This window comes from Rhinatrema bivittatum, chromosome 2 (assembly GCF_901001135.1).
Source record: "Rhinatrema bivittatum chromosome 2, aRhiBiv1.1, whole genome shotgun sequence".
In the NCBI taxonomy this organism is placed as follows: domain Eukaryota; kingdom Metazoa; phylum Chordata; class Amphibia; order Gymnophiona; family Rhinatrematidae; genus Rhinatrema; species Rhinatrema bivittatum.
The window spans coordinates 118,966,475-118,988,432 of NC_042616.1; the positions used below are offsets into that span (position 1 = coordinate 118,966,475).

Genomic DNA, 21,958 nt, shown 5'->3' on the forward strand with positions numbered 1-21,958 from the left:
CCTGCTCTGAAAATCTAGTCGTGCGATTCAGGCAGCTGAGGATTCTGTTCTGGGAGAATGAAGGGGGGGCCTGGCTGAGCCGATTTCTCCTGGGCTGGTGGGGTGAGGGGGGATCCGTTTCTGCCCTTATATGCCTCGCAAATAATAGGTAGAAACACAATTGGTAGCTACTACTACTACTACTATTATTATTATTGTCCTTTCTGTAGCATTAGAAGGCATACGCAGTACTTTACAGAGACACACAGCTTACAATCTAGTCAAGATGGACAAACAAGACTTTTAGAGAAAAAATAAATTCTGGCTCGTTTTCCCTGCAGTCTTTTTCCCTTTCACACTCCTAAATTCTGCGCAACCCCAGACTCATGCGGGAGAGGCATTTTTAGCTTCAAAAGCTAGCTTTCAAAGCCTATCACAACACTGGAGAGAAATCTGCAGAGAAAACAGTACAAACTGTTCCCCCTGCAAACAGCGGCTCTTCCAGCTACAATCAATTTTTGCAGAGGGTGCTATCAACACAGCAATTAAGGCACCTGAGATCTGAAGAAGAGACCTGTGCGTAGAATATTATCTTAGGATAAGTCTACGTTAGGCCAGTAAAAGGATCCAGAACCAACACGGCTGCTAGAACTGTGAATTAAAAGCTACAGAAAAATCTATTTATGTGAACTTCAATTCATCTTTCTCTCTTCAACAGTCACACTTTAAGGTGAACAGGATTTTCTTTATGAAAATAAATGTTATGAAAGACTAGGAGTATCATTGCCCTAAACAGCAACAGACGTCTTACAGGTGTACAGCCACAGTAAAACTGCAAACAGCAAAATGCCACGAAAAAATACCAAACCGTACTGTGTCAACTGTGCAGGTGCTGCAAACTCAGTGGTTTGTTAAATCTTCAAAGCGCAGATGATTTTATTTTTTTTTAATCATATCCTTAAAAAAAGATTACATTTGTAATTTATAAATTTATGCACCATACATAATAGAATAAACATACCATCATATAGACAGGCAAGGAATCCCCAGATCTGCTGATGACAATTTTTTTTTTTAAACTTGGCTGTTTCAGATCAGTTGGAACCAAGCCCTACTGTGCCTTCCATTCACAACTGCCTGAGATCTTTTGGAAACACTGTCCCCAGCCCTTGCAATGGGGGTCAGTGGGGACAGTGCTGGGGAAGGGGCTGTTTCTAAAACCTGGTACACATGCACCCCAAGTCCGGCCGCTACGCTTCACCCACTGTGTTACGGCCGAGGCTCCTTCCCCACCAGGGCCTTACAACACCCACGTGGGTCAAGGCATACAGTTAAGTTTATTTTTCTCACCATAGGTTATGCAACTTTTACAACAGCGATATTTAAAGCATCTATCCGGGTAACTTCTGGAGTTACCCGGACAAAAAAGCAGAAATGTGAATTTCCAGTCTCTCCCGCCCTTTAACCGAGTTGGTTCTTAGCAGAGCGGGGGGAGCGTGTTCCGAGGGCACAGAGCAGAAACACTGGTGAGAAATAATAAAAATATAATAACTGCCACCATTTCATTTTTATCCCCGTTTAAAACAGCTTTTGTAAATCGTAAAATCCGCAGCAGTGTGCACAATTTATAAGAAAACATAGTCAGAACTTTAAAAACCGTACTCCGCTGAAGACCTGGGCACCTACAACCACAGCTGGAAAACTTCTTCCCAAGCTCCTTCCAAGCTTGAGTTTTAATTTCATGCCCCGTCAGAACAGATGCGGCTCCGTTAGCTGCTGCCGTACCAGTGGCAGCCTGAACTGACACCAGTACTGGGAGAACAGGGCACACTGAAGGACGCACAGAGCTTGGGCTGCCACGCATGTTTCAGCTCATTCTTTTGAATTTCTGATTCTGAATTCCTCTGGATTCATAGCACCAATGAGTTTAGTAATTAGCCTAACCACAGAGTGGAAAGAGCTGTGCAGGTTTCATTGTAGTACAAATGCAAGGCTCTGTTTAAAAAGCCCGGCCGTGGCCCTCTCAATCAAAGCCTCTAAAATACAGGGAAGACTGCAAGTCACAGGGAACACTCTTTCCCCTCCCCTCCCTCCCTCCCAAAAAGAGACACATCAGCATTTACAGATTAAGAAGCTGAAATCAACATACCTGTTTTTGATGTGGTAATATATTGCAAGAGCTACGCTGTAAAGCAACATTTAACAAAATTAATATTTGCATTAACAGAGAATAACTGTATTGAAAACTTTAAATGCAGTGTCAAAAGGCAAGTGAGCGCCAAAGCATTGAAAAATGAGACGGAGCATAAGTAGTAATTATTGTAACGAGGAGACAGATTTATTAAGGAAAATGACCTTATTTCCTCATTGTATCAGAACTAATCAGGCTCATATATACACCACTCGACTTGTGTTCAGAAAGAATTCAGAAATTGATAATTAAAAACATTCATCATGTCACACAGTGGTCTGAATACAAATGAATCACTTCTTTTGCCATTCATTCTGCTCTTTTTGATATTTTGGGGGAGGTGGGTAAAACTGCAGCAGTTTTTTCTGCTCCTTTGATCTTTGGGCTTACAACTCAATTGGAACTGGGCCCCTGGGTTCTGGGCTATGACACCAAAATCGTTCATTCATTATCATCTGGGGTCTTTCTCCATTTTTTAACCTCTGTCATTGGTCAGGGCTTCCTCCCCTTGGGGGCTGGGAATGCTACCTCTCTGTACCATTCCCATCACTACCTGAGAAAGTGAAGCCCAGGCTTGGGAATCAAATGCTAGTTTCCCCTTGGCAGTATCAGATCAGCCCCTCTCATCCACTGAAACAATGGGGACTCAAATTCCCAAGAAATCTTAGGGGCGGATTTTAAAAGGCCCGCGCGCCTATTTTGCATAGGCCGCCGGCGCGCGCAAGTCCCGGGGCTTTCGAAAAGGGGAGGGAGGGGGCATGTCCGCTCGGGCGTTCCCGAAACGATGCAGCGTTTCGGGGGCGGGCCCGGGGGCGTAGTGCTGGCCCGGGGGCGTGGTCAAGGCCTCCGGACCAGCCCCCGGGACCGGAGAACGGAGTGGGGCTGCCGGCCGACAGGCGTAACTTTGCCGACAAAGGTAGGGGGGGGGGTTTAGATAGGGCCGGGGGGATGGGTTAGGTAGGGGAAGGGAGGAGAAGGTGGGGGGAGGGCGAAGAAAAGTTCCCTCTGAGGCCGCTCCGAAATCGGAGCGGCCTCAGAGGGAACAGGCAGGCCACGCTGGGCTCGGCGCGCGCAGGTTGCACAAATGTGCACCCCCTTGCGCGCACCGACCCCGGATTTTACAAGATACGCGCGGCTATGCGCGTATCTTGTAAAATCCAGCATACTTTTGTTCGCGCCTGGTGCGCGAACAAAAGTACGCGATCGCGCAAGTATTTAAAATCTGCCCCTTAGTTTTCATGATACCTAGTGTTTCTGCTTCTTTGGCATGGGTCAGTGGTTCCCAAATTGTCCGGCTTTTTAAAGATTTTTCAGAATGGCAGTGCAATAGCAAAGCGCTGCCCGAATCGGGTCATGATCCTGCCTGCCGCGGTTAACATAATATTATTCCTGCAGCAATATCCCTTATGCAATCCCGTGATAGAACTAGCTCTACAGAACTCTCGTGTATTTTATTTTTTCTACTATTTATATTCCTTTCTTTTAACTTCAACCATATGTTTCTTGATTTTATTATTATTACTATTACTATTGTTTTATGAGGAATGATGGTATTTGTTTTTCCATTGTTGCATTGCATACATACATGGTTTCTTGCAGTTTTCAGTTCAATTTTTGTCTGCATGTGTCTGTCTATATTTTTTTTTAAATAAACTATTTATACTTTTTTGTGGCATACAAGCTGATCATAACAACAGTGTTATATCAATAACCATCAGTTACATTATTAACATATCAACTGCTAACTTTGTCTTGCACCCCATGGAAATGTCGATTGTGTAAATATGTAAATTGTTATCATATCTCAGTTTTAAAACAGTTCCTATTTTTTCTTTCTCCTTACTGATGACTAACTCTATCCTTCCCGCTTATTGCGTGCCTGGTATCTCCTTGCCCCCTTCTTCTCCTCCTTTCATTCCTGCTCCCTCTTCCCCTCCCTGTTTTTTGTAACTTTCTTGCTCAGTACTTCAATGTTGATTGTAAACCGGCATGATATGTCCTATGAATGTCGATATAGTTCAAAAGCATATAAATAAATAAATAAATATAAACAACACAGACTAAGGAACATTTCAAGTTATGATCAAGACAGGTACAAGTGCAGGTATAACTACTATGACATAGTAATTGCATAATAATGATGATACATTTCCCAGACCGTCTTATATTTAAACTGTTCATTCTTTAGTGCATAATGTAGCTATTCAATATCAGCTATGTCCTGGATCTGGGTATATCAATGCTCTATACATGGATTACATTTCCAGAATGTGGCAATAGTTAAACGAGCCATGAATAATAGCTGACTAACTAATTGTCTGTGCTTCCAAGGCACCAGAGAGCTGACCCATCTGCCCAAGAGCTCCGTTAAGGGTGCATTAAAAATAGGGAAACCCAAAATATCTACAGTCTCTTGAGTGACTGACGACCAAAAATATCAAACCCCCTGACAGTCGACCACATATGAATGTAGATGCCAATTTCTCCATATCCTCGCTAACTCGTAATGTCATAGTTATTGTACACCAGTTATTGTACACCAATAACTGGTGTACAATAAGTTTTGTGCAGCAGTTGGACCATTAGTTCAACAATTTGCATGCAAAGTGAATTACGATAGGCAGCCAACCAAGTTCCTTTCTAAGCTCTAGCATTTAGGTTTGTGCCCAAGTCTATGTTCAATTTATTTATCAATAACTGTAGTTTTTATTCTGAACTTACTAGATATTCCCCCCCCCCCAAATATAGCAATGATACCCTTAATAGAAGCCCCAGGGTCACCTAGGAAGTTTTCCATGCCATTTAATAGTCGAATGGGAGTGTAAGATCTACAATGTCTCCCAAGATTTGTCTCAACTGTAAATAATTAGCATATGTATGAGCTGGAAGATCAAACTCTAGGCTGAGCAGCTTAAAGGTCTGAAAGAGCCCATCCTCCCAAAGTTGAGCTAAACATAATAAATCACAGGATCTCCATTCCTACAACGCCTGAGCAAAAATGTGGCCTGATATACATCATTACCATAAATAGGGGCCAGAGGAGAGAAACACTCTCCTGCAGTCCCCAAATATTCCTATACCTGACTCCAAACTTTGAGTGTATACACCAGAATGGGGCCATCTCTAGTTACACAGCGCCACAGAGGAGATGTCGGGGAAAGGAATGGCAGCATAGACAAGTCAACCACACCAGTCTGCAGGTGTTTTAAATGACCCCATGACTCATCTTCATGACCAAACCAAACCTTAAACAGATCAGGTGGACGGTCCAGCAAATTGGGAAGAGCCATACCATCCTGCTTTTTAGGGAACCAAAGTAGACTAAGTTTAATCCGTACCTGCTTATGATGCCATATAAATATAGACATTGCACTGTGTAGGGTAGTAAATACTCTATTGGATATAGTACACAGAACATGCTGAAAGAAGTAAAGTAATTTCGGAAGGAAGTCCTTCTTTAACAGGTTAATTCATCCTGTCCACGATATAGATAGGTCCAACCTATATCGCCTATAGATCTTGTTTTATCTTACTCAAAATGAGATTGAAGTTTTTAGCAAACAAACCTTTAGGGCCTCTGGGGATAAAGATCCCCAAGTAATTGAAAGTCTGACAAACTGTCAGGCATTGTACTTTTAGAGCCCACTGGAAAGATCTCCGATTTATCATAATTGACCTTATAAATTGGAGAGTTCCCCACATTGGCCTAGCAATTTTATGAGCGAGAGGCCCAAGACCTGTGAATTGGAGATAAATCAAAATGTCTATATAAAGGGAAATAGTGTGCTCTCTACTCCCAAACTGGAAATTTCAAATGACTGAGTGTTGTCTAATGGCCGCAGCCAGGGTTCTATGGTCAAATCAAATAGTAAAGGCCAAATCAAATAGTATTTGCATACCACAGCAAATAGAGATAAGAGGAGAAAGGGTTCCATTTATTAAGAGATGTGCTTATGGTTTAGCATACATGGCACTTATCCAAATCAAGAACCATTCCAGCAATCTTGCATTATGGAGCACTGCAAATAGGAATGGCCACATTGTAAGGCTGAAGGGCTTTACTGCTTCTAAAGATATAATAAGGCCTGTCTAGCCGCCTCTCTTAGCAAGATGTAAAATATCAAATAAGCATCTTGGGTTAGATGTAGAAAATCTTCCTTTCACGAATCCCATTTGATCTCAATGAATGAAAAGGGAAAGAAGCTGTTCCAGCCTGAGGTTCAAGACTTTGGCTAGGATTTTGAGATCCAAGTTCAATAAAGATATGACGATATGAACCACATCTTTTACTTTCTTGAGAATTAAAAAATAATGACATCCCCCCCCAAGTCACCCAAGGTTGACCCATTCAACTCTGCCAAGTTAAAAAATGCAAGCAAAATGCAGGTAGTATCAAGAAGGTGCTTTTTGAAAAAGTCTGTTTGGTATCTATCGGGTCCTGGGCATTCCCCCCCTGGTAAGGGTGAAATAGCTGTTTGAATTTCAATCAATGTAATGGGAGTATACAACACTTAGTGCTGCTCTTCAGACAAGGTTGGTAATACTAACTGATCCAAAAAACTCTGAATATCAACTACTTTGTCTTGAGCAGGACCAGAGTACAGTTCAGAGTAGTACTGCATAAAAAGATGCTCGATCTCATCAGTCAACTGAACAAGTGCCATCTGGCCGCTTGACTGAAAAAATATAAGATTTCCCAGTTTTCCTATTAACAGCTGTAGCTAAAAATAGCACCCAACCGATCCCTGTGTTCAAAAAATTTCAGGTGAGTGTATATGAGGGATCTCTCTATATGGCTCATCTCCAACCCACATAAGTTTCTGCGGCATGCCTCCAACAGCTTATATGTTTTATTGGAACAATTCTTATGTTGAGCGTCTAAATCCTTAATCTTACGTAAAATTATGTCTGCCTTTTTCCTATGCTCCTTTTTAATGTAGCAGGTATAACAAATTATTTTACCTCTCAAATAGGCTTTATAAGCCTCCCATCTCAGAGTGGGTGCATAGTCTGATTCAAGATTATGAGCATTAAATTCTGCTGTCACCTCCTTTACCATACTTTGACTTATTTATCTCCCAGCAGAGAAGTATTTAGCTGCCAAGTGAAGATAGGTGCCTGAGTTGACAAAACGAACAAGAATCTCAACTGGGGTATGATCAGAGACAATGTTAGTGAGCATCTTGTTCTCAACTATGTTTGCAACAAACTTTGGAGTACAAAGATAATAGTCTAGCCTACTATACAAACTGTACTGAGAGGAATAGTAAACTACTAAATATTAATTAAGTTAAAAGATGACGTTAAGTCTAATTAAGTTTAGTCTAATTATCCTGGTTGGATGTAAAAGATCTTTCAATATACATTCAAATCTCCATCTATACATAGCCGCTAATAGCCAAAACTAACAGATTTTGTCAAGGACATATAGAATGCTGCTTGAACATGACTGGGGACCATAAACATTAATCAGGGTAAATTGTTCTGAATGTAATACTCAATTGAGTACAACATAGCAGCCCTCTGCGTCAACTAATGACCATTTAACCTGCAAGGGAAGAGATTTGTCCACCAATATGCACACCCCTTGAATTATATGAACAATAGTAGATGTCCCTAAACCAACCTCCTCTTGACTTTTTGTATTCAGGTTTGGTCAAGTGCATTTCTTGCAACAACAGGATCTGCACTTTGTTGCGATGAGCCAATTGCAATATTATTTTCCTTTTAATTGGGGAGGAAATCCCCTGTACATTGAGGGACATAAGTTTAATGCTATTAGCCATATTCGGTATGTCTGAACATTAATGTATAAATAAAAAATGCCATGTAGATTTATTAACATCAAGTAGTAGTAACAATACAATTTGGTGAATATCTGAGAAATTAACCATGCAATCTGAAACTGTGTCATCTGTTATTTTTCTGAGCTCATTAACAGTACTACTTTTGATCCAGCACCAAAGTATGCCTTTAAAACCCCCTTAAAACCAAACCTAACCCTAACTATTACCCTTCCCATGACAAATCCACCCCATTACCATTTAAAACCACCTCAAATACACTAAAAGCTGAAGGCAGTGTGAAAATATTGTCTAATACATTATATATGTGCTAGTATGGAAGGATAATCAAGAACAATCTTATATCACACCCCATCACCATGCAGTGGACCAGAGGAATGGGCTCACTATGGTCAGGAGGGAGCACTGAAACCACCCACCCTGCTTCCTTAAACTACCCCAGCTTATGCTTGTCGCAGCATGGCAAAGAACAGTTACAGGAAGCACCAAGTGGCCAGCCTGCAGCGATATAAATTAACATTAAAAACCACTGCTTATGGTTTGCAGCATGTGCTCATCGAAGCGGCATGCATGTCATCAACCAAGCAAAAGCGCATCCCGTTGCAACCAGAAGTACGCCAACTAAGGCAAAGGTATAGCGACAGCAGCACGAAACAATGCCAACCAACTGCACTCAAGTCCGTGGGAAAAAGACCATTGACATCACAACATGCATCTGTTGAGCAATTTGCAGAAACCTCAATGGCTGCACTTAGCCAGTCGACAGCCACTCTCACAAAAAGTAAAGGAAGGAACTCTTTGATGCTTTGCTGACCAATAGACAAGTAGCCACAAAGCCAGTTTTTGTTGTCTGGCCCAAGACCAGTCCGAGCATCGACATAACCCTACCGTGAAACTTGTATGTTGATAGCCTAGCTCAGTGTAACACAAGTAAATTGCTGCAAGCATGCAAAGCAGCAAGGGGAAGAGTCCCTTATCCTTGCCAGTGTCCCTTATCATGGACACTGGCAAGGAATATGGAGCTGAACAACAAATAACCCCAGCGATTTTTTTTTACCACACAAGACAGGCAAAACAAACTGTTAGTCGAGTGTCTTCTATTAGAAAAAGTCCAAACTTTTATTGAGCTGCTCCCGCCAAGTAACTCGAGCCACAGCCACACGCATCTGACGAACAGAATTTACACGGTCTGATAGAGAAACATAAGAACATAAGATATGCCATACTGGGTCAGACCAAGGGTCCATCAAGCCCAGCATCCTGTTTCCAACAGTGGCCAATCCAAGTCACAAGTACCTGGCAAGTACCCAAAAATTAATAGATCTCAAGCTATGATTCCTTATTGATTAATAGCAATTTATGGATTTATCCCCTAGGAACGTATCCACACCTTTTTTAAACCCAGTTACACTAACTGCTATAACCACATCTTCTGGCAATGAATTCCAGAGATTAACTATGCACTGAGTGAAAAAGAATTTTCTTTCATTTGTTTTAAATGAACTACTTGCTAACTTCATGGAGTGCCCCTTAGTCCTATTATTTGAGAGAGTAAATAACCAATTAACATTAACCTGTTCAAGTCCTTTCATGATTTTGTAGACCTCTATCATAACTCCCCTCAGTCGTCTCTTCTCCAAACTGCACAGCCCTAACCTCTTTAGCCTTTCCTTATAGGAGAGCTGTTCCTTTATCATTTTGGTCATCCTTTTCTGCACTTTCTCCAGTGCAACTATATCTATTTTAAAATGTGGTGACCAGAACTGTACACAGTATTCAAGGTGCGGTCTCACCATGGAGCGATACAGAGGCATTATGACATCCACCGTTTTATTTTCCATTCCCTTCCTAATAATTCCTAACATCTCCAGTGACAGAGTCCAAACCTTGTTCAGCTTCTTGGATCTGGTGCAAACTGTAGTTTTATTATTAATGAACACTCACAGCTTTGTCGGATGCCAGTATTTTGAAGGTCGCACTTAACCACTTAATAAACTTGTCTCCGCGGCTGTAACTCCAATGAAAAATCCTGAAGCACCATGATTTTATTGCCCTAGTAAGATATGTTTCTAGCACTATGAGCTTCCATTAAAATCAGCTGTTTGTCAGTAAAATTGTGAAGCCTCACAATCAAAGTGTGTGGCCGACCACCACGCTCCAGGGCTGGAGCCATGAAAAGATGCGCCCGATCGATTTTAATTGCGCTGTTTTTCCCCAAAATGCCAAGTAAATTAGGCAACCAGCTCACCACAGACTGGGTCTGATCCCTTGGATTTCTCTGACAACCCTATTTGAATGTTTCACTTTGAGCGATTGAGATAGTTAATTGGCGGCAGCTGCTGCTGTTTGGGACCTCTCTATTTTATCCACCTTAGCCCGCATGGAGGTGAGGGAATCCTCTAAATCCGATACTCGGGATTCGACCTCATCCAAACGCACTGAATTGTCGGACTGACTTGACAAACTGGGCTATTTTTTCAACCACAATTCCCATTCGAGAGTTGAGTTTTTTAGTAAGTTTGGCAGTAAATGCTTCTAGCAGGTTAGAGATTGAGTCCTTATCACCAACTGTATCCCTGATCAGGCCCTCCTGTTCGTCGTCAAAAGTTTGCAAAGCTGCCATGCTTTCTAGCTCTGGGGCTTTAGATTTAAGTGCTTTTCTCATCTTAGCACTTCTATTAGCCCATAAGGAACTCTGAGTCTTTAGATGCAGACATAACGAGTTACTTTGGCAGATTTTAACTTTTAAATGCAAATGGTTAATAGGTCCAGTGGGAAGCTCAGCTTCATGCAGACTCTTGCTCAGAGCATAACTGGAAGACCCCTCTATTTATGGTCTTTATTCTGTATTTGGTGAGGATCTGTCTGCGTTCTGCAAGTGTGACTGAGATGAAGTATTCTACTGGCATGTAATTTCTGTGTAAGGATCTATAGCAGCCTACCTTGTTCTGTTTTCCTATTCTCTTGGTTACTTATTTTACCGTTTCATATTTATGTACTGTCCCATTTATTCACATAGGCTTATTTATTCACTCCGCTATACTACTACACTAATTGGCTGAAATGTAAATATTGCATTGTTCAATCTCTCCCCTCTTCCAGCTCCAAGTTAATTTTCCCTGTTTTATTGTAACTTTCTCACCCTTCAATTGATTCTCTGTATTTAAAGTTCACAGTTCTATTGGGAATATTGTTATCACGTTACCTTATGCTTTTCACACATTGTTAATTGTAAACCGGGTTGATGTGATGCCAGTCATGAAACTCGGTATAACAAAAACAATAAATAAATAAATAAATAAAGAGAACTGATGTTTTAGGGCCTGGGGTAATATTTGCAGTGTTGCCTTTTCATTTTAGGGTTGTTACTGTTTAAGTGCTCACATTTAGTGCTCTTTTGGAATAGGAGGTTTACTATTATTTTTGTAATTGTAATTCAGTTTACTCCTGGCTTTATGAGGGCCAAGTCTACATTGAACACACTTTACAAAGGCTTAATATCATATGGGTTCCAGGTTCTTTTATGCAGGGTTTTTTGCCTGGTGCCATAGCAGTGCATGTTATGATATTTTTACCTTAGAAGACTATGAATATCCTTTTTTGTGTAAAATACCTGGTTATAAATGCATACCTTTTGTGCGTGGTAAGGGCTGGGAGGGAGGAGGCACAAGGTTATGAAGTACGCCTAGGGCTTCTAATAGCCTGGCACTGATCTGAAGAGAGTGTCAGCCACACACAGACCCCCCACCATTCAACGATCTCCCACTTCTCCGGGGGGTATATAATGGGGACATGTGGGAGGCAGGTCATAGGTTTCCTGGGAGTATGGCAGGGTTGCCAGCGTCCTAGAAATATCACTGATTCTCTATCTGACCCCTGCTTTCCCCCTTCTGCATTTCAAATCATGGAATGGGCTAGACTCCAAGAGCACCTCACCCGTTCCCCCCTGGTCCTCTCAATGATTTGACCTGTGCCATGCCATGGGTTGGGGAGGGGGCAGCCATCTCGTCCCTCGCCTCAGGCAGCAGATTGCCTTCAGCCGCCCCTGTTGGGCCTTTCACTAAGCCCTGTCCCTCATTACATCACCAGAGTAACCTGCATTCCAACAAGGGTCCATGACCCTGTGACTTGTACCACCCAGTCTAAGATGTAACATCAAACTCAGCAAGACAGCTCCGTGTGTTTTACTGGATTTAAATACGATCAACCAATGCTCAATGTGGGAGTAGAAAGAAACAGAGACCTGCCTCTAGTGCTGCAGAAAACACCCATGTCAGACAGCAGGAAGAACCGAAGACTTTGTGATAATTATCCGTGAAGGATCTATAAAGAAATCCACCCAGCTCTCTCTCATTTTCTAACATTTTTCATTTTAGACTGTCCTTCCTAAAGCCTTTATTCCTATATATTAATTCTCTTCATTTTTTGGCTGCTGAAGGTGATATGTATTGTTATTTACTGAGAGAAACTAACACTTGCTCAAGTTGTGAGAGGGATTCCCAGTCGTATAATTTAAAGGAACGATTTATTCTTCCTCCCTGAGGAGAGACACGCCGTGTTCGCAGGAACACAAGACACCTCCTCGCTTTCTCCTGTCGTGCAAAAACCACCTTCTTCCAGGAATCTGAAAATTCAGTTCCCACATTAGAAAAGCACTGCAAATGACTACAAAGGAACATATTTTTACAAGGCAGCCTAATGTTTGAGACAGCAATCAGGATGACATGCAGATGTGGCAATAATCAGGAGAACTGTACGATTTGGGCATTCAATTCATTAGAAAAATATTTTTTAATATCTCCCTGTACGTAAGCAGAGCAAAAACAGAGGCGGCCTTCAAAGTGTTTCCCCCCCCTAACACTGTCTAATTTTCCTGCAAACAGATCTGTTTGGGGGTGTCCTGAGAAGAGGAGCTGCCCTCCCTTGGCTGCTTCTTTCTCTTGTAGTTTGAAAACCTTTGATGTGCAGTAGGTAGCTATTGATCTGCACATGTAGCTGGAAGGCAGTAACAAAGGAGCAGACTCACTGGAGGATGGCAGTAGACCAGAATTAATACTACAGCAGGGCCATAATGTGCATTGCATTTGCATGTGGTGTGTAAACAAGGCTTTCTAACATTTCATTCCTAGCGCGAGTTGTTGCCCATGTTCCATTCCTTTACAGATGATACAGTGGTGCTAACCATTAAAATGCTGCCGGTTCCCACCAGGAAGCCTTGGCAGTGCCACTACTTTAAAAGCATCATCCACAGAAGCCCGGAGAAAAGTGCAGGTTTTGGCTGCTCAGTATTGTAAACATTAAAGCAGCAGCACCCAGTTAGACCTGCAGAATTAGCAAGCTGCTTGTCTTGTCAGTTTCCACCACCCCCTCTAAAATAACATTTTATTTCTTAAGGGTTTGGGTTTTCTGTTTTTATTTCTTTTTAAATAGTATACAATTTTTTTTTTATTAGGGTCACACTCCCTGTTTTTAAATCTCTCCTCCCTTCCTCCCCTCGAGTCCATATATCAGTTGTCTTTACCATACTTTCAGTGTAGCCTTGTGAAGCTCATAAGGGGTGCGCTCATAAGGATCAACACAGCAGCACCACCCCCCAATTCACTCTAATGGTGAGATTGGCTAACCAGGAGGAGCTTTCAAAATCCTTTAAACTCAAATCTCTACAGAATATGAAAACTGACCTCTATGGTCTTGTTTATTTTTAGATGCGAGCTCTAGTTCCTGCAATATTTGTTCCTGCTCTTACCGGTATATATTTTAACAAAATCTGTTGCTTTGAGGTTTTGTAACTGTTGAATTGTCTCAAAACACTTTTTTTTTTTCCTTTTGAGACCGAGATGGGGCTTTTTCCTTCCCTACTATTCAGTGATCCCTTGTCAGCTCTAGCCTTAATTCAACTCGTCAGCTCTGAGGCCTGGGCTATCTATGAGTATGAAAAAGTGAGGGCTTTGCTCCAGCTCCAAGATTCTCCAAAATTTTCCAGCAAAAAACCTGTTGCTTTGTAACTGCTGAATTTTCTTTCAAGATTTTACTGTTTCTATCCAGAGACTGAAGTAGGACTATTCCCTGGCTGTAATTCAGTAGAATTGTTTTCACAGTTTACTACAGGGAAACTGGCCTTATAAGATCATCAGGTCTGTGTGTCTGTCTGCACCCTCCCCACCCCTTAAGCCTGGTCTCTCATCTCCAGTGACTTCTGAATCAGGTTAAAAAAAAAAAATCCCAGATTTACAAGTCCTATAGGCAGAAAGAGATTTCTGTCATATAAAAACCTTGCACATGCACTGGGCTGGCAGGAAAAGGGTTAAGGAGACAGGTAAAAGATCTGAGGGGAGGAAGGAGTTGGTATTGGGTTGCATAAGGGATTTTGAAAGTGCGCATATCTAAACTGGATGATTCTTTTCTGGGCAGACTGGATTTATTTATTTGAGTGTTTTATCTACCGCCGTTCCATGTGAGAATCACTAGTCCACAACAGTTTATGGACCAATTAGGTATTTATCTGCTACTCATGACTAGGATATAGCCATACCAGCTAAACCCTGTTCAGGAATGATAGGGTAGGTAAAAAAAAAAAAAAAAAAAAGGAAGATGTGGTAGCACTTTATGAAAAAAAAAATATAAAGGGTAAAGGGAAGGAAGGCGATGCAGTGGGGTTATCTTGGAAAAGGGAACTGACAGTCCATTTATATTAATATAATCAACTATAGTCCTCCAGCACAAGAAATAAAACATAAAAAGTGCTGTGCTGGGTCAGACCAAGGTCCATTGAGGTCAGCACCCTGTCTCCGATAGTGGCCAGTCCAGGTCACACGTGCCTGGCAGATCCCCAATAGCTGATCTATTTCTTGTATTTCACAATCGGGGATAAGTGCTGGCTTTCCCAAGTCTACCTGACTAATAATGGCTTATGGACTTTTCCTTCAGGACCTTGTCCAGCCCTCTTTCAGTTGCCTTGTCCACATCTTCTGGCAACAGATTCTGAAGCTTGCTTGTTAGCTGAGTGAAAAAATACTTCCTATTATTTTTTTTTAATCCGCCGGATGCTAGCTTTATGGTGTGCATCTAGTCCTAGTGTTGTTTGTTTCCCTCTTTACCGGTTCCACTCACTCATGATTTTATAAATTTCAATCATATCCCCTCCCACTCTTCTCCAAACTAAATCTTAATCTGTTTAGTCTTTCAACATAAGTGAGTTTTTTTCATCCCCTTTATCATTTTTGTCACTCTTCTCTGTACTCACTATGTCTTTCTCCTTGCTCTGGCTGTCTGTTTCTTTCTCTCTCTCTGTAGTTATGGCAACTACTATATACAAGGGTTAATCTCTCAGGCTGCTGAGGAACAATTATATAAATAGTTTTCCACCCAGATCTGGCATTCCTGAACTTATAAGGTGCTGAGAGGAGGGGGAATATTTACCGATGAAAAGTAAACAGAAAGACTTTGAAGGCCTCACACTTTCAGGACTAATCTAAGGGTAGTGTTTCCCCATTCAAGTTAGTCTCCTTAAAGGTGCAGGGGATCATGGACTGGCAGTGATTCCAAGGCTTCCAGGCCCTCTAATTGCTGCATTTTTAAGCACTGGCTCATATGTGACATGACCCTGCTACTAGGTGTGGAAGCCTGAGCCAAATGTGCGGGGGGCACAGGCACTGCTATGCCCCTTATTCACTTCATGGAAAGAGGGGTTTTCATATTCCTAGTGGAGCGGACAAAATCAAGACTCCTCTAAAACAGACTGAGGATTAGCCAAATGCTTGGCAACTATGATACAATGTAAAAAGAACGTAGAGTCATGAATTTGGGATGCAGAAATCCAAGAATGCGGTACGTGATGATAGTTGAGATACTGATATCTTGACTTGATCTTATTTGATAATCCCAAGATAGAAATATATTGCCACAAGGCAGAATAATGCAGGGGAGAGAAAAGGAGAAAATGATGCTTCTGTACAAGTCATTGGTGAGACCTAATTTGCAGTAAAGTTCCCACCTCTGGAGACCCTACCTCCAAAAGGTTATAGAAAGAGCTGAGGCACTCCAGAGGATGGCTACCAAAAAGGTGCAGTTTCTGCACCAACAGCCCTATGACCTGAGATTTAAGGACCTAACTATGTATGCCCTATAGAAGGAGAGAGAAAGAAGGGGGAAATTATTATAGACATTTGAAATACTTGAACAGCAAAAATAATGTACAAGCAACTGTATTTTTTCAGGGGAAGGGAAGTTCTAGATCATGATGTGAGGCTGAAAGGAGATAGAGTCAGGTGTAATGTTAGCAAATATTTCTTCACAGAAAAAGTAATGCACGGATAGAAGAGCCTCTCAGTGGAGATGAAGTCAAAAACAGTGACAGAATTAAAGAATGTGTGAAATAAGCAGAGAGGATCTGTAGTAGTGATGAAGAGAAGGGAAAGAGAGATGAGCTGCTGTTGCAACAGGAAATAAATTGAGCAGACTAGCGAGTTCCTACATTCCTGATCTACCAGCATACTCTGTTTGTATATTAATTATCTATAATTGTTTTCTTAAAAGTAGCTTACCTTGGAATGATAATGGAACATTTTCTGTTCCACAGTTTTGCCAATATCACGCACAGACTTTTTAACTATACATTAACCCAGCTCACAGATTGAGTCTGGTAATACACTTTTTCTGGGACATCCAGTCATGAACAAAAGGTCCTGCTGTCTAATGAGCATACAGCATTACCAGTCGAGCCAGAAATGCTGAGCTATCAGGTGCGCCAGTGAAACCCCAAGTCTCAGCTGTCTAAGCAAGGACCAGAGACACGGAGGGTGAAGTGTGGATTTACTGAGGGTAAAGTGTGGACATAATCCTGCACGCGTGATAGGATTAAAAGAACTAAAATCATGTAATCGCCTGAACAAGATATGAATACTGAAGTACAAGCCTTGGTCAACACTTCTGAGGTGCCCTCCCCTAGCCTCAGAGGCATTTCTACGAATAATGGAATAATTAGTAACAATAAACTTTGGTAATTTAGGATAAAAGAGGCAGAAGTAACAGAGCAATGAGAATAGCAAGGTTAATCTAAGCAAGTGGGTATGGAGGAAGAAAAAGCGAGGGAACTCTAAAGCATAGGATGAGAATTTGGTGGTAGCAGGAGAAACTTGCGTTAGGAACTGAAGCAAATGAAGATCTGCCTGTACATTTTCTCAACAGCTATAATGAGTTTAATCAATTCCATGCTTTTTTGAATAAAGCCATAATATTTTGAAGAAGCAAAAGGACTATGTGGGCTTGTGTTAATATCCTGGGTAAGGTTTGTAAGAAGATTTTAGCTATACAGACAGAGCTGGATTTCCTATTAAACAAAGTAAGATCTGCTGTTCGGAAGGAACCAAGGGAAGAGAGGAAGAGGGAAGGAGGAAGCAGCCACTGATTGTGGTGAATCCTTGGAGGACAGCAGAGTTGCTAACCTGTAACAGGTATTCTTAGAGGATAGCAGGATATTACATGGGTGGCATCATTGGATGGAGCCTGGCATGGAAAACTTACGTCAAAGTTTCTAGAACTTTGATCAAGTCTCACTGAGCATGCTCATGTGCATTATACCATATATCCACACAGGGTCCCCTTCAGTCTTATAATATAGAATTCAAGAATAAAATAATAAAGGAGAAGAAACCCATGTAGTGGAAACCCAACTCCATGGGGTGGTGAAAGGGATCTATGAGGAGAGACATCCTGCTGTCCTCGGAGAACACCCATTACAGGTAAGGAACTCTGCTTTCTCAGAGGGCAAGCAGGACGGCAGTCCTCACATATAAGTGAATCCCTAGCTACAGGTTGCCCCCCCAACATAAAAGGGGACCAACAAAACAACAAAATAAGTGCCAATGGGCACAACAACAACTAGATTTGTTGGTAATGGGGGGGGGGGGAGGGGAAGAGGCAGTCTGAGCACAAACAACAGACCCTAGACAGTAACAGAGCTGGAGTTCAAACAAATTCTGAAAGACAGATTGGCCAAACCTGCTGTTGCGTCAGCCATCCCTATCCAAACAATAATGCAATGTGAATGTGTAGCGAGAACTCAATGTTGCAGCTCTACAGATCTCCTCCACATGGGAATTGCTCACAAGTGGGTCACCGACGCTGCCACGGTTCTGACAGAGTGAGCCTTGACACCTCGCCTGGGCATAACAGAAGGAGATGCAGTCCACTAGCCAATTAGAAAGCATCTATTTGGTAACAGAGATGCTGAAAAGAAAAAAAAAAGTTGGGAGGACTGTCTATGGGCTTCTCTCAGCTCCACAAAGAAGGCTAAAGCTCTCTTGCTGTCAAAACTGTGCAGGGCTTGTTTGCCTTGATGCGAAAGGGGCCTGGGAAAGATGGACTGGTTAAGTGGAAGTCCCACATCACCTTAGGCAGGAACTTAGGGTGCGTACTTAAGACCATTCTGTCATGAAAAAATTTAGTGTAAGGCCTAAGCTCACTGACCTCATGTGCTGAAGTGACAGCCACCAAAAATATGACCTTCCAGGTCAGGCACTTCAAGTCACAGGAGAGCAGTGGCTCAAAGGGAACTTTCATCAGCTGTGCTAAAACATGTTGAGGTTCCAAGACATAGCAGGAAGCCTTAGGGGAGGCTTCAACTGAAGCAGGACCCGTATGAAATGTACAACTATAGGCTGTACAGAGATGGGCATACCATCTACACCATGGTGGTATGTGCCAATTGCAAACAGGTGGTCTAACAGAGTTGTCTTCAATCCAGCCTCTGAAAGATGTAGAAGGTAATCATGCAGTTTTTCTGGGGAACAGCAAAATGGATCTGGGGCCTTCTGCTCACATCACATGGAAAACCTCCTCTACTTCAGTCCGTAGGACTTTTTAATGTAAGGCTTTCTGGAAGTCACCAGGACCCGAGATACATCTTTCAAGAGATTAAGAAATTACATTATTAACTTCTCAACATCCAGGCTGTGAATGCCAAGGCCTGGAGGTTGGGATGCTGCGACCCTCCTTGATCTAGTGTAATGAGATCTGGGGAAACAGGGGTGGAAACCAGACCTGTCTTGGCCAATCAAGAGCTATGAGGATTATAGTCCTTTTGTCCTCATGAAGCTTCAAGAGAATCTTTGCTTACAGTGGAGCTAAAGGATACACATACAGAAGACACTCGCCCCAGTGCTGGCTGAGGGCATCTGAGGCTGGTTTACTGCCTGTCCTGTACAGGGAGCAAAACTGTTCCAAGGTGCTACAGAGATCCACATCCGGGCTTCCCCAGAGGTGAAAGATCTGATTCATGATCCCTTGGTCCAGAGACAATTTGTGGGGTCTGATCCGGTACATAGCCTTGAGCATCATCCCGTAGGATAAGGTCCATGCCCAGATCTGGGCTGCTACCTGGCACAGGAGGTATGATCCGGTATCTCCCTGCTTGTTGACATACCACATTGCCACTTGGTTGTCAATTTGGATCAAGACATCTTTGAAAGCCCATCATGCGTACCTGATCACCCAGAGCTCCAGGAAATTGGTTTCATAAAGACATTTTGAGAGTTGGCCCCATCTACATGAGCTCCACAACCCAGGGTGGATGCATCCAGGGCGAGAACAATTTGGATAGGAGGACTCTGAAAGGAGACTGCCCATTCCAGTTTTGAAATTACTCGCCACCAGGACAAAGAGTCCCAGAGAGATGAGGTGACTCAGATGCGAACCTGGAGGTTCTGCATGGCTTGATGCCACTGAGACCTTAGGGTCCACTGGGCCTGTCACATGTGTAAACTTGCCAAGGGAGTGACAGAAACTGTCGCAGCCATATGGCCCAACATCCTTAACATGTGCCAAGCTGACACCTGCTGGCTCTGTTGAATCTCTGCCACAACCATCATCAGGTTGATGGCCTGTTTTGAGGCAGGAAGGCTTAGGCCTGAACTGTGTCTAGCAGGACTCCAATAAAGTCCAATTGAGGTGATGGACTGAGATGGGACTTGGGGTAGTTGATGATGAACCCTTATGTCTCTAACACCCGGACAGTTGAGCACATGGACCTTTGCGGCCCCCAACCATGAAATGCTCTTGACCAGCCGATCATCCAGATATGGGAACCGTGAACTCCCAGTCTGCGAAGGTGCACAGCCACTATGGCCAGGCATTGTGTAAAGTCACGTGGGGCTAATGTGAGCCCAAACTGCAGCTCGCGATACTAGAAGTGCTGTTTTCCCACCACAAATCGGATATATTTCCTGTGACTTGGGAAGATCTCGTTATGTGTGTACATTTCTTTTATATCTAGGAAACATAGCCAGTACGCGTTTTTGCAAGAAAGGGATCAAGATGCCCAGGGAAACCCTCTTGAACTTTTCTTTTTTGATGAAATAGTTCTAGGATGAGACAGAGTCCTCCTATTTTCTTTGGTATTAGGAAGTACTGGGAGTAAATTCCCTGTCCACTTTGCCCTTGTGGAAAGGATTAGACCACCCTGGCTATTAAGAGGGAGGAGAGCTCCACTACTAGTACTCCCTGATGCACTACAGGGCCCCAAAATGGGCTTGGGGGCAATTTGGCGGGGCATCTAATAAGTTCAATCGGTACCCTTGGTGGACGATAGAAAGAATTCACCGTTCTAAGGTTACACTGGGTCATTGGCTCGCAAAGAATTGAAACCTTCCCCCAACTGGCATAACCATCACCCCGGGTAGAGAGGATTCGGCTATGCTCCCTACGAACCAGTCAAAACCCTGTCCCTGGAGTTGACTGAGGCACTGACTGGGCTTTGTGGCTCTTTGTTACCTGGAATGAGCATGAGAACCCTGGTATTGATGATGGGAGTGAGAGGGAGGTGGATAGACTTCCTTGGAACTGACCTCCCTGATTGCCTGAATGAGGATGGTGGGTCCAGAGTGCTTATGGAGAGCTGCTGAAGAGTCACATGGTGATCCTGGATTTGGGCACTGCATCCTTAACCTTATCTTCGAAGAGATTCTCTCCCATGCATGGCACATCAGCAAGTCTGGTCTAAGATCTGAATAATGCAACCATGCGAACCTGTAGGTGCCGATTCCCGCTGCAGAGACCCTTGATCCAGTCTCAAAAACATCAATTGAGTGGACCTTGTGTTTACTGCACTCCAGACCCTTATACCTCTGAGGCAGTTGCTTGGCAACATCCTGCACCTGCTTCTAGATCACCTGAGTATTTTGGCCCATGTACAGCTGGTAGGCAGCTATGTGGGCAATAGGTATAGTGCGCCCTGGAACACCTTCCTCCCAAGAGCGACCATCGCTCTATGATCCTTCCCCGGGGCACTGAGGAATGGGTCAGAGAGCGCTTGGCCTTCTTGAGAGAGGATTTGACGACCACTGATTGGTAGGGTAGCTGTCACTTGTCAAATCAGAGAGCCTTTTGAATGAGATATACCGCGTCTGCCTTCCTGTTCACGGGAGGTACTGTAAGGGGGTGTATCCACATCTTCAAAAATAAGTCCATAAGGATCTTATGAACTGGGACTGCCATGATCTCCTTGGGAGGCTATACAAACAAAGATATCAAGCATTTTGTGCCTGGTATCCTCTTCAGTCATTAACAGAAAGGGACTGGCCTCTAGCATCAACCGAACAAACCCTGAGAAGGAGAAGTCCTCCAGCGAGGGCTTCCTCCATTCCTCTGGAGGAGTTGGATTTAAGGGGAGACCATCAGGAATCATTGTCAGAGACCACAGATGAGTTATCCTCCCAGGGGTCATAGGTGCCCTCATCTCCACAGACATCGACAGAGGATGGGGCCCTAGGTGCTCAGACTCTGCCTAGCGGTACAGGCACCGGCAAAACAGTTTCTCAAAACTAGGCCAAAAAGTAGACTAATAAGTTAGCAAAATTGAGGTTTTCACCCAACTGCAAAATGATAGATGCTGCGGAAATGAAGAGCCTGAAGGTGACCCTGCATGGATAAGTGGTATAATGCATGCTGAGCATGCGCAATGAGGCTCAGTCAAAATTCTAGAAACATT

General features: G+C 42.9%; 1 protein-coding gene across 2 annotated transcripts in view; it reads right to left on the reverse strand.

The window, feature by feature from the left end:
* The window catches only part of CCNY (cyclin Y), a 487,859-nt gene that overhangs the window by 145,259 nt on the left and 320,642 nt on the right, over window positions 1-21,958 (reverse strand). For both annotated transcript variants that reach the window (XM_029588558.1, XM_029588559.1), the window contains one exon: window positions 2,129-2,164. In XM_029588558.1, coding sequence (XP_029444418.1) covers window positions 2,129-2,164 — 36 coding nt within the window. The remainder of the gene's footprint in view (window positions 1-2,128; window positions 2,165-21,958) is intronic.